The 14611-nt window shown below is 31.3% G+C and overlaps 1 protein-coding gene across 2 annotated transcripts in view; it reads left to right on the top strand.

Annotated features, from left to right (window-relative positions):
• The first annotated feature begins 13319 nt into the window (after positions 1-13319).
• The window catches only part of LOC108913484 (RNA-binding protein fusilli), a 150659-nt gene continuing 149367 nt past the window's right edge, over positions 13320-14611 (top strand). The window contains exon 1 of one of the 2 annotated variants that reach the window (XM_018719037.1): positions 13320-14206. In XM_018719037.1, coding sequence (XP_018574553.1) covers positions 14057-14206 — 150 coding nt within the window. In that variant the 5' untranslated portion in view covers positions 13320-14056. The remainder of the gene's footprint in view (positions 14207-14611) is intronic. The other variant, XM_018719038.2, reaches the window with a different exon arrangement.

Genomic DNA, 14611 nt, shown 5'->3' with positions numbered 1-14611 from the left:
AATTAAAATTTTTTGGTGATTTTCAAAGAGCTGTAACTTGGAGGGAAATGGTCGTAGAGAGAATAAAAAAAGGAAATTGAAGCTTCAGGTGTCTAGTTTTCGGATCTGGAGTTTAAAATTTTTTAGCATAAGCAGTTTTTGAGAAATCAACGGGAAAATGGCAAATTTTTCTTTCCTGTAAAAAGACCCATGGTTTAAAAATTTTTTTTGATAATATCACCATAAAGCTCTTAGATAATTTAATTCTCTTCAGTTTGAACGGTTCCGGAGCCCTGTACGATGATTTGTCGTTGAGTTATCGTCGATCAAAGCAAAAAAAAACATTTATGACTTTGACAATCATTTACTTGGGAAATAATGGTCGTACAGAAAATCCAAGCAGGATTTTGAAAACTGCAAAGTATTCTTTACAAGTCGTAATTATTGGTTTTTGATAAAAAAAAATTTTTCGAAGTGGTTGGAAAAAAAGGTAAAAAATTGCATAATTAGGGATATTTGAATAACTTTGCAAATAATAAATAAACTAAGTACTGTAACTTTTCAATCTCAGTGTCCAATTTTTTTTTCATTTTCTTAGAATATTGACCGCTTTTTGATGTAGAAAATATGGATTATTGCTAAAACAATATTTTTAACTTAAAGATGAATTAAAAGTGAAAAATTACTTATTACATTGATTTTCAGCAAAAACGACAAATTGAAACATTCCGGGCGTTAGGAAAAAAAGGTTAAGTCAATATCCTTAGTATATTCATTATTTGCAAAGTTATACCAAGTTATTCAAGTAACCCCAATTAAGCAATTTTTTACCTTTTTTCCAACCAACATGTTCACTTCGAAGAAAATGTTTTTGTCAAAAACCAATAATTACGACTTGTAGAGAATACTTCACAGTTTTAAAAACCCTGCTTGGATTTTCTGTAAAACCATTATTTCCCGAGTAATTGATTGACAACGTCAAAAATTATTTTTTTGTTTTGATCGACGATAACTCAGCAACAAATCATCGTACAGGGCTCCGGAACCGCTCAAATTGAAGAGAATTACATTATGTAAAAGAGCTTTATGGAGAAATTACCAAAAAATAATTTTTAAGGTCCATGGACGTTTTTAATGAAAAGCAAAAATTTGCCATTTTTTTCCGTTGATTTTCTTATGATTACTCAAAAACTCCAAATCCGAAAACTAGACACTTGAAGTTTCAATTTCCTTTTTTTTTCTCTCTACGACCATTTTCCTCCAAATTACAGCTCTGAAAATCACCAAAAATTTTGGGATTTTTTTAATGTCCCTTAATTTCTGTTTAAATGTATTTAAAACGAAGCAGGATTTGTAACTGCGTACGAACTACTCGCGATTATGTAAGATTAGTTTATAGATGGATAAGTACTTTTTTAATTTACCTAATACGAGTAACCCTAACAAGATAACAATCATAAAATAAAACAAATTCCAACCACTAAGCGGAGAAGTTTCCTGAAATAAAAACACAATATTTTAACAAATACTACTACTACTAAATACGGGATATGGGTGCATTCCAAATTAGAAACATGTTTCATAATCTTATGTTTAAGTATGTATATTGTCAATTTGTTTTATTGCTTCAATATTTCATTTCCTTTTAAACTGTTTATAATTGCATATCTACCTATTAATATACCTACAAATAGGTATATCTATTTACCCCATTCTTTAAAAGGATGCCATTTAAAAAGATAATCCTTAAAATGCAGAAATAGAATAATTTATATACAGGGTGGTCCAGATTTAAATAGACAAACTTCGGGAAAGTAATATACAACAAAAATTAACATCACTTTGCTCTATGAACATATTATGCGCAAAAAGTCACCATTTATGAGATACAGGGCGTTGAAATTAACAAAAATAAAACATTTTTTTTTAAATATCGGAAAACCCCTTCATCAAATTTATCCAAATATGATACACATTTTTTTTCAAATTTTGTTTGGTGTGATAGTGAAAAATGTGAACAAAGTGATGTTAATTTTTGTTGTTTAGTACTTTCCTGAAGTTTGTCTATTAAAATCTGGACCACCCTGTATACTAGCTCCATAAATTTCGTGTCAATGTTTGTCCAAAGAGATTGTTGCAAGGAACACAAATAAGAGCTCATTTGTGAATGGCAGGTTATGTCTCACTTGTCAAATATATGTCATATCTTAATTATCAGTGCTATCGGTCTATGTCTGGCGATTCTGCTAACGAATAACCTTTCCCTTTCCATTTAGATATTGAAGGAGTAATTCAATACTAAACGGAGTTGTAGGCCGCAGAGTAGTTGTGTCTCACAATCATTTATTCAAAAGTTTGAACTATGCAATATGATTTTAATATGACAGTGTGTTTATAGCATAATAGTGCTGTCATTATATAAATTAATTTTCTCGTCAATAACTTCAAGTCCATTATTTTCAATAAAAAAATATCGTTTAAACGTATGCAAAGTAATTCCTTAACGACTCGTGTATCAAGGTTCAAAGTAAACTCATTTTTTAATTAACATGGAATTATCCCCAGCGACAGTTTTTATATGGGTGATTATATGCAAATAGATGTTTTGCGTCAATTAAAAGTGTATTCTGATGTTCCCTGGCGTCATATTTAAATATGCAATTTGTATTTGAAACGTCTTTGAATGCTAACATGTCCCATAATTTGGATAAGAAATGAATAAACATGCTCGGGCGATATTACTAAAGTGCATTCATAGGTAACAACCTTGTTCAAATAGTGAAAAAACATAGGGTAGCAGTTATACAGCTATCAGCCAGAGACCCGTGTAAGAAAATTAAATACGCAGTGGACGAGAAACTTGTATTTACTTTTTAATAAATACCAATTTTCTATATTTACAGTTCAGATATTGTTTTCCATTATCACGCTCGACTTCCTTTTCTAGAATGAATAATATAACCGTATATGTATACCGCTGGCTACAAGTAAATGAATCTCCTGGATGCCTATTATTTGTATCATGCTATTAATGCAATTTATCCAGTGGCGTCCACATTTTACTTTGCGCGGATAAAAATCAATTTTTTATTGTATATTTTCATTTTGTTACTTTTGAAAGAGATAAATTCAGATAGTACCTTGTTTATTTAGTTTGAAAAATATTGCTTTGAAAATGAATGGAGGATATAACACGACTAGTGTGTCTTCAAAAAAAATATATCTAAAATTAATTGGACAGGTTAAGTGTAATTTTAAAAAGTTTCCTGGCAGAGCATATTTTTAATAATTTGTAATTACTCTAAAGAGTTTTTTTTAATACTTTTTGAACACGCTGTTGAATTGGTAATTATACTCAATTATATTTCATGGTCGTTTTCTAATTATACACATACTTCTGTCCTTTGAACTTCGTGTACTGGCTAGGTCATCATGTCCGTTTAAAATTAATCGTTATTTTTATTCTATTTTATTACCTACATGTGCCTGGAACATTTTTTATCTATCTCAAGAAATTTACTCCAAGGAATTTTATAGTAAGAATAGGCTTATGGCTATCTAGACATTTTTATATGTAAACATCATTTTCAAATCAGCTCGAAGCTAAAGCAGGTTCATTATTTTTTAGACTGGAAGTATGATCTATAAAAAACAGTAAATTGTTAAGTCACGATGTTACAGCAATTGTAGCCAAAATATTTTACTGTAAACGTAGCAATTTATAAGTCAGCAGGGCATGCTCATCATCGCCATTATATTTAAAATACCATTGTTTGGAAATGTATAATTAAATTACCATTCTGAAACATCCCATAATTTAAATCGAACTTTCTTGTACTGAGGCAATCCACAAATATAGACACAAAAATCGAAATTAAAAAAGTCAACACAGACGTCAAATGCCCAAATGTTTTTATCATTTCAAAAAAATATTTTTGTGTAAAATGGATCTTCTTTTTTTTTGTTCACACATAAATGTGCTGAGCCATACAGTCTGAAATATTCTGTGCAAAAATAAACTTTTCAGTTCAAAATTCGTACATTCAACGATAATAATTTCGTAAGGTGGTATTTTTTGTCAAAAAAATTAAATTTGAATGTTGCTCCCATTCCTTGACACATATTTGTAAAGGTGATTAAAAAAATAATAACAAATGAATAAAATAAAGTAAAGAACTACAAATATACCTAGGAGCAGTAGGACAGCAAGTTAGAAGAAGTGAAGTTACTTCACAAAATTATTCTCATTCTGAATTGCAAAAAGTTCAGATTTGAAGACCTTAACTGCGTAACATTTTATAAAAGGCTGACACTAAGGTTAAATATTGTAATATATTCTTGAGCAATCGGTTCTTGCTGAAACAAAACAATTCGTAGTTTTATATTTTAGGTTCTTTCGTTTGTCGTCCATAGTAGGAATATCATAAAAACCTTACTTCTGCCTGTGTGTGATACTTACCCTAAACTTTTTTAATTAATTATAAAGAATATTAATTATGAAGAACATATGACTTATTATTTTAAAACATTTTTCCCAAGGAATTTTCAGAAATATCGGGGGCCGCAAGCACAACAAGAAATGTGGAATTTTCATCAAATTCATTTATAAAAATTATAATAGAACCTGTCAAAGAATTTGTGGAAATATATTCATACGCAGCCAGGGCGTTACTCTACTTAAAAAAATTCTTCCCCTGTATTGCAAAATGTTTACACTACCTAGAAGACAGATTTAATATAAATATGGAATACCGATACTTCTGTTCTTAACATCGCACTGCCCTGGCAGGAAAAAATAGTCTGCCTTATCTTAAATTTTCACTTGGCTACCTAGATTAAATCTAATAAAATAACATAAACAGATTGCAAACAAGCTTCTGACAAATTGAATCAAATCATTGCAATCATGAATCACCATTGAAGATACGAACAGTGAATAAAGGCACTGGACCCGACTAGTTACAGATACCACCACGAAACGTGTAAGTGGACCACCATTATCCGATGAGCGATTCCATTCAAAACAGCATTACCGACACAAGAACCGAATCAGGGCGATATAGGGGTTTTGATAGCAAGTCCGACCCCATAGAGCCTAGTCCGAAAACAACAAGGGCAAGTCAAAGATTCCTAGCTGAGGCTAAAAAAGTGCAATGTAAGCCTGTAAATGGCGGTGACCACGTAGATCAATGATTCCCAAAGTGGTCTAGAGGTCGACTCGGAACTGAAGCGGTCCATGTTAGCGAAAACAAAAATTGGGGGTGCATGAGATGTAAATGGGGATCTACGAGAATTGATTCCATTTAAGCAGGTCATGGTTTGTCGTTCCATAAATTGAATAATTCAAATAACACAGATAGTATGTACCTATGAAGTAAAAATTTTGAAAATATAATTGTTTATGAGACATGATGAAGATTTGGAGCCAGATTTTGACAACTTTATACCTGCAATCGTGGGAAAATCGACGATAGGATCATTCATCATCGACTGGTTAAATCAATCAATGATTTTTATTTAATGCTGCTGTCTTCAAATTTGTTATTGAAATTTAACATATTATTTTCTCATATATCAAAACTGTTTAAGAATTATTATAATTTTCCTAGTAATCAATTATTTTATTTATTATTATTAATTAAGTATTTCATAAAATTGTGCAGTAAGCCATTCGCTTTGTGGTCGCAACACTTGTAACTTGTAAAAACTTGCACTGTGTCAGCTCTCAAAAACACATTTGAAGTTGATGAATTTGTAACAATTTAATATTAGAAATGCGGAGGTCTATCCAAAACAGAAAAAATTGGCACGTGGTCTATGAGACAAAAAAGTTTGGGGACCTCTGACGTAGATAGACCGTACTGTAACAACCTAAAAAACCATCGTACAAACCGTGAAAGGCCACTAGTACGGAATATCCTCACCAAATTTTAGTGAGCATGCATTTGGATGATTATTTTTTATGTACACAGAGAGTCTTAATGAATCTACGGAAGTGCCCTTTTGATGATATGCCTATTTATGATATTTTTGAATGGTCATTTCTCATGAAATCATTAACGACTTTTTTATGGGCAATTAAAGTTGTTTAATTCCGCATTATTTCACTAATTTTTAAATTTTTCCAGAGGTGGCAAAATATCCCAAAAATAATTCTTCAAAATTACATTTTCATTTCGCTTTACAGTTTTTTTTTTTTTTAATTTGAAAAGGTACATAAATTAGCAAATAACTGAAGACCGGTCGAAAATTTTAACGCAATATTTTAAGTTTAATATAATTCCTAAATAAAAATAAGCTTGCACAGAAGCAGCATGTCTTTAGAAAACTTACAGTCCGTACGATATTTGTTGCGATAGAATTCCAAGAAAAAACCGAAGAAACACGCCTTCAGTATGCACTACAAGCTGTTACGATGAACGCCACGCCGCCAATTTATTTCTACCTAGTGTGTCGAATGCGGTTAATTCCAAGAAAGTGGCGCAGAGGTCTTCTTGGAATTCTATGTCCACAAATATCATACGGATTGTATGTCTCCTTAGCATTTGGCATGGCTTTGCATTGGTTATGTTTTTTCTTAAGTCCTATGAAGATTTTTATACTGTCATTCCTTGCACCTTCAATCACCAGAATATAAAGGATATATAGGACAGTGCCCCAAACCTAACTATTAACAGTTAAGAAAATATGTAAGAATAAAAGACACTTGAGATCTCCTAAAAATATTAGTATATTTAGCATATTCTTTAGCCTGAAGTTTTGTGATACGTTGTGCAATAGATGCTGAAATAGCGTCCAATGTGCTACTGACTTATAGAATACTTTTGTAAGAGTTTTAGGAAGGAGACTAAATGTAATATACACCTTTTCGATCTTCTAGTACAACATATCTGTACTGTAGTTCCTCCGAACTGTAAAATAAAATTTAGGTTTATATCTGATCCACCCTTGTAGTTTAAACTTCACCAATGCATGCATAAATTATAAATACTGACACCGACTTTAAAAAGTTTTATATGTAGATGCAATATCAGAGTTTATGCCAGTACTTTTCTAGACGGACACACCTTATGTCAGTCGGTCTATAAAGTGCAGGTACCTGCATAGTTTCGAAGGTTACCCATTCTAACTATCAAAACGCATACGAATGTTGCATATTTTACAGCAATTTACTGCGAAGGGTTGTACAAACACGCAGTCTATTAACATTTAAGACATATTTCTTTCTACATTAATCATTCACTGAGATAGGTCAGTGGTACCATTCCTAACTAACAAATAAATTTGTTCTACACGTGCACAGGGTGTTTCTCGTAAGGCGGATTCTTCCATAGCTCTGGTAACATCAATAATACAAAAAAGTTTCCATATTCTAAAACCAGTTTCGATTATAAAATTTATCCCATTTTTTCTAAGCGTTACCTATCTTTATTTTTTAAATTCTCATTGATTTTACGGCCCACATTGATAAACAGATATATAAACAGAGATTGGGTCCACCGTTTCATATTTTTTTTTATAAATTGACGTTTACAGCATCCTCAAAAATATATAAAATTTTAGAAACGACATGTAGACTAGGCGGTTTTGGTTTCGGTGAATCGTATATCCACGGAGATTTTTGGCTTTTTGGCTTTCAAATATCACCAGAAATGAAAATTTTTCTATGCGCATAAAAAAAAACGAGGGCTTAACTTTTGGCGGCACAATATGTTAAAAAAATTCGAAAAATGTCATATTTTTCTTCCTATTTAATTATGTATCTTTTCAAGAGTTGATTTTAGGCGAAAATGGAAGAGGAAAAAAATGTTTGTAATTAAATTTTTTACAAAACATGACTAGTTACAAATCGAATGAATCATGATTATTATGGTAAAAATCGAAAAAATCACAAAAATGGGGTTAAAAAACAATACTTTTTAGGGAATTTTTTTGGTGTATTTAAATTGGGTGTAGGACCTTTATACTTGGCTCAAGAAAACTTCATGTTATGTAGAATCATCACACCAAATTTCATCAAAATCGGTTCGATAGATTTTGCATAATAATTTTGCAATCCAGATTTTGAAAAAAAAATTGCAAATTTTCAAAATTTTGCACAGCAAAAACCAAGGCCCTTAGATACTTGAAAATTTAATCACATATAGAAGGGCTCTCAAGCTTTCAAACTTTTTTTGAAAAATTCGAATCCGTCAATTAGGAGAGCTCTGGCGCTTGTTTAAACATTGGTCGAATTTTTGTACTTATAAACAATTAGAACTTTGTGAATATTCAATCAAATCAAATTTTTTAAAGCAGGTTTTAAAAGTTCTTGGAAAGACGCTTCTTTAAAAAAAAACAGATCGATTGATCAATTAGTTACGTAGTTATAGCCGTCATTTACACTAAATGTACTGGGACATCCGGGCTAATTTTTCGAAAAATACCTTTGGTATTCCGAGTACTTACCAGGTCTAAGATTACAATACTTTTCTTCATTGGCAACCTACTTTAAAACGTGTTTAAAGTTATTTATGCAAGCGAGAAATTCAATAAAATCGTACGGGTGGTGGTGGTGGGGGAAGCAGAGAGCGCGGCCGCTTCGGCCTGCTCGAAATTGAATCGGCTATAACTACGTAACTAATTGATCAATCGTTCCTTTTTTTTTTTTTAAAGAAGCGTCTTTCCAAGAACTTTTAAAACCTGCTTTAAAAAATTTGATTTGATTGAATATTCACAAAGTTCTAATTGTTTATAAGTACAAAAATTCGACCAATGTTTAAACAAGCGCCAGAGCTCTCCTAATTGACGGATTCGAATTTTTCAAAAAAAGTTTGAAAGCTTGAGAGCCCTTCTATATGTGATTAAATTTTCAAGTATCTAAGGGCCTTGGTTTTTGCTGTGCAAAATTTTGAAAATTTGCAAATTTTTTTTCAAAATCTGGATTGCAAAATTATTATGCAAAATCTATCGAACCGATTTTGATGAAATTTGGTGTGATAATTCTGCATAACATGAAGTTTTTTTGAGCCAAGTATAAAGGTCCTATATCCAATTTAAATACCCCAAAAAAATTCCCTAAAAAGTAGTTTTTTAACCTCATTTTTGCGATTTTTTCGATTTTTACCATCATAATCGTGATTCATTCGATTTGTAACTATGTAGTCATGTTTTGTAAAAAATTTTTTTTCTCTTCCGTTTTCGCCTAAAATCAACTCTTGAAGAGATACATAATTAAATAGGAAGAAAAATATTAAATTTTTCGAATTTTTTTAACATATTGTGCCGCCAAAAGTTAAGCCCACGTTTTTTTTTATGCGCATAGAAAAATTTTCATTTCAAGTGATATTTGAAAGCCAAAAAGCCAAAAATCTCCGTGGATATACGATTCACCCAAATATGGCTTTTTGAAACAGATAGCGTCTGGACTAATGAACAATAAGACAGTCATTCGTTCAAGCATGACAGAACCTGCCCTAGCCGTTAGGGGACATTTAGAGTTTCAAATTTTGAATTATGGAACTTGATCCTTTTAACTGGAAACCCCGTTGTTACATATGACACAGTAAAAAAATATATGCTACATAATGGCATGTTCCTAGTCCAAAATATTAAGTATGTAAACATTTGTAAAAAAATGTAAACATTTTCTACATAAATGGGTAGGATAAAGACCCTTAACTAGCTAGATCTCCCAATCTAACAAAGTCTTACTTTTTCTTATGGGGTTATACATATAAAAAAACTTTGCCCCTCACTATAATTAGATTTGTAAATCGAGGACAAACTATCAGGGACATTATGCCTGAAATGTTTGTGAGGATTTTAAAAGACGTGTTTGATTACGAGCTCAGCAAAAATGTCATTCATTCATAGCAATAACTGTAAATTAGTTTATTGACTAATTAATTCTCCACTCCATTTTGATTTTGAAAATTTTGTTGTTACATATGCAACATATATTTGGAATATATATAAAATAACATTTTAATAAAATTATTAGGAGTAAACTACCATATAAGCAGTTTCCCTAAAAAGGAGGACAGTGGTATGAGATTTTAGTTGAACTTCCTATTAATAGATGGAGCAATTAAAGCATAGTTCAGTTTTAGATATTCTTTAGTTTTCAGTTAAACAACATTTCATACACAAATAAAATAATAGAGGGCAAAATTTTCGACACATTTTTCCATTTTCTGTTAATATCTGCAAGGGTAGCAACATTCCATTATGGATTTTAATTATTAATAATAATAACAAGAGAATCAAAGTGAAAGAATTGCATAAAAGGTTTCGTTGTCCTTTAATTACCGAAAAGAACTCTCGACACCTAATGAATAACGAAGGATTAGAAGTTGTAATTTAATAATTAACTTTGTACAAGTTCCATTCTAGGACAGTCAAGAATTGCAGATAATATTTTTGATGTGATTCATGCCCTCTCCAATGGTCCTAATTTTGAAATAATATGTTTGGATTAAATCACTTCCGTTCCCAATAAATTCGTGGTTATCTGTTCCATTTTTGGTTTATCTACTTATTGAATTTGAACAAAATGGATAAGTATATAAACATTATTCTGGAAATCATAAAATGATATTTGGAGCAATCCAACAGAGATGAAAGACGGAATTATGTAGTCGGCATTTTTACGATGTTTATATGACAATAAAACTGATTTTTTCTGAAGATGAAATTATAAAAAATTAGTAAAATTCATTAAAAATGTATTATTGAATAATTAGTACCTAATAAAATAATTCGCAGACAATAACAATTCCACACACTCAATATTTATCTAAAAAATTATAAAGAAGAGGTAATTTATGTTAAATTGAACCGAAAGTTAAATATTAAAAACATTGCATTTGTGGTATAGTTACCGAACATTCAAATGTAATAAACATTATATTGCCAATATTTCGAGATCTGCACTTATTAAATCTTGAAAATGTCAGGATTATATTAATAAAAGAACTTAAGAAATCCAAAGTTTATGAAAATGCATGACATCAATCATCAGGTCTTTCACCATTTTAACCACCAAATTTTGATAGTAAAGCGCGGAGCTAAAACTTTTTTTATGCCCAAAAAGGCAACTTCATAAAAATAAAATTTCCGAACAATGCGAAATAAAAAATTTATTTCATGGTTGCCGATCCTAGGATCTCGAAAAAAGGTGCATATATAGGGTGTCCTACGGTGACGAGACATTAGACATATTTCAAAGACTACTTCGACTTCAATTTTGAAAATTTGGGCAATAGTATTTTCGAGCATGCCCTTCTCAACTAAAATAATGGCGTCCACCTAACGCTTCCGGTTATACTGGAAGTTGACGTCATCTTCTTTATTTTAAATGGAACACCCTGTATATCATTGCAATTTTAGATACTACGTCAATTTTTAGGTGAACTTTCATAAAGGTTTCCTATTCTTAAAGTTAACCGTTTTTGATAAATTTAATTTTTTTTCAATAAAAATTAAAACACTGCCCAAATTCAAAAAGATGTGTACATATTTTACAATAATAAATTTAGAGAGATAAAATTTATAGGGGACATAACTAAAACTCTAAACTTGCCGGCCATAATTTCAAAATGAATTAATTTCATACAGGGTGGTAGAAATTTAATGACGAATTTAATCAACTTTAAACCATCTTAACGTCTTTTTTTTTATGGAACACCCTGTATAATTTTGCGCAACTTGATGAATAATTTTGTTCTCTTTCGAATGGTATGATGGTTCCCTATACCTATCTCTCCTGGTTTTTAAGATATTTGCAGATTTTCGTGCAGTCAACGGATATCGCATAATTTCTTGCGAGGATGGCTGTGAAATTTTTAGTGGAACTTCAAAACAAGCACCAGTTTATTGTTGTAAATTTAACACATAAAGTGAATGTTTATTTAAGTATTATTTATTGTTAAAGAATGGAAAACATTTATTCAAATGCTGACATTCTAAATTTATTATTTATTCCTGGAGAACAAGACAAGATAATAAATAGGACTTGCAGGGTGTTTAATGAGATTTATCCTCATTTACCACCAATGAGTGAGAATGAGATTACGAATAATTTTAAGAAATCAATTAGAAAATGGTCGAATTTCTGCAGTGAATATTTGTTCCTAATCAACTGATAGATGTAAACGGACGTTTTTTCTAACTTTCTAAAAAATTTAATTTTTCATAAGTTATCACATCATAAAGTTGGAAAAATAGAACATTAATCTCAAATTAAAATTTAAAAACTTAGTTCCAATTACGAAGAAAATTTAATTGACAAATTCAAAAAAAAATGCTGCTTTCATCTATCAGTTCATTATATTATAAAAAAATATGTACACAACTATGTGCAACCGTCTTCGAGATGTTAGGATCGGTAACACCTATTTAAATTTTTTATTTCGTAAATTCTGTTCGAAATTTAGTTATCATTTTCAAAAACTGACCATTTTAAAAATAAGGAAACTAACTAAACTGTGCCATTGGATGGGATAATGTACTTCTGATTTATTCTCTCAATTCTAATAAATGTTCGTTGATTCGTAACAGTGAGGTTAGTAATTATAAAGTAAGTATTGAATTCTATAGAAAATAGAAAAATAAACTCATATTTCACGTCATTTTGATATTCAGTTTTAAAAACAAAAACTGGAAGGGTTTTCAAAATTTTAACTTTACGTGTCAGATATTGATAGATAGGCATAGCTAAATTTATAAAATAAACCTTTTGGGGGATCATTCTGGCACAAGGGGTTGTTTTAAATGTTTTTTCTTTACAGTATGAAATATCCATAAATATCCAAATGGGACAAAGAAAACTATATCTCTAAGTTTATAACTCTACGCACTTTCTGTGTTACCAAGTACTTAATCAGTTTTCATTTAAAAACAGCTGTGATAAAAAGCATTACGTTTTTAGATAAACTAAATAAACATTAAACTTCAACCAACGATTTATGTAGAATCATGGTTTCTATTCAACGTGATGACACTGATGAATTTTCAAGACAAATTTCCATCACCCCTGCTGATATAAACTCTGACTAAAAACTATAAACTCTGATATAAGCTGACTTAAATAATTCTCGATATGGAAATAATGGAAGCCAGAATTTTTAGGTTAGTTTTCCGAGTAAATTCCACAGCAACACCAACTACGAACGGCTGTGTATGACTTTTATGACTGTTTCATACAACACATCACACATGGAGTGGAATCTTCTTGAATGACTCTTGGATTGAAGTAAATAAAAAGAAGTAACATGCGGCAACCGTATAAAGTTGTCTAATTATATAACTTCAGAATATGCGGCTCGGATAGGTACAGTTACCTTGCGTTAGACTGTACATACATACCCCTCCCATTGGCCCGCTCAGGTAAACCAGTATACGCGGCCCCATCGCACGTACACGGGAAATTGAGGCTACCAGATACCTGTCCAGCAAAATTACTCGAAAACTTATAAACTAAGACAGTTACTTGTCAAATGTGAAGAAGGCTGTGAACGTTATCATACAATTGACGAGATTCTCGATTGTTCACGTCGCGAATTACGGATACCTGTTGATTTAGAACGAAATTTACAGAAAAGTGCAACGCCGCCTCGATATTTGTGTTTGGTGACAGTGAATGGTTTTCTGTGTTTTGTAGCCACATTCTGTGACGATTTTGTGTTGATATTAAAAGAAACGTTAAGGTACTCCTCGATATTCCCGTTTTTTTTTACTTCGCGCCCGATAAGACATTAGATTTACGCAAAAATACTCCAGCTTTATATATCCCATAGTCATACTTGTTGTTGTGATATTTATTGTTAATCCGTGTGTCCTCGAACTGAAAAAACTTAGGTTAAGTTAAGCAAATACTGTGATTTTAAAATATAAAGGCATATATACCGGCAATATTTATTTCTAAGCACTGTAAGAACTCAGAAACTCCATAAAACGTATTTATATTTACCGTTCTGAACCAACGGATTTCACCTATTCGTGTTCAACAGGTGTCACGTGGCAAAATGTCGGATTGTTTATAATTTAATCGTAAATATGTGGTTCTAGTTCGCGTTCTCGGCAATATCCTTCGCAAATGAGCATTAAGGGCTTGAACATGATAGGGCCCCACCATATATGTATCCTGTATGTGGCCACAGCGGGTCTCCAAGGGCCCCTTATGGGATCCGACGAGCAGGAGATCGTACTTCTCATTTACGTGATCGTGGATGTGATTCAAAACAAGGTAAGAATAGCAATGGTCCTAGATATATTCACTATTTACGTACACAATGTGCGTGCGCTCAGAATTTTGTACCTGTCGACGAAATCAAAATTCAGCAAAAGATGTAACGTGTGAACACTGACCATTAAAATATCTGGTTTTCAGGATCTACATATTGTAAATGAATGAGAAAAAAAAGTACATCACCGCGTGTGTGTCTAATCAGCATTAAAAATATATAGGGCCACTTAATGGAAAAAAACACATTACTTATCAGTTATCTATTGTTATATTGGATGTGTGTATTAAGAATTTTTTATTTAAAAGTAGTTCAAAAACAGTTTATATCCGCAATATTGGAGACGGAAAAAGTTATACTACTTTTTCATACTCGTACTTTTATATTTCTAATTTAAAATAAATTAT

This window comes from Anoplophora glabripennis, unplaced genomic scaffold (genome assembly GCF_000390285.2).
Source record: "Anoplophora glabripennis isolate ALB-LARVAE unplaced genomic scaffold, Agla_2.0 scaffold695, whole genome shotgun sequence".
Classification (NCBI taxonomy): domain Eukaryota; kingdom Metazoa; phylum Arthropoda; class Insecta; order Coleoptera; family Cerambycidae; genus Anoplophora; species Anoplophora glabripennis.
The sequence above is the reverse complement of the archived record's forward strand: the minus strand, read 5'-3'. Positions and strand labels throughout refer to the sequence as shown.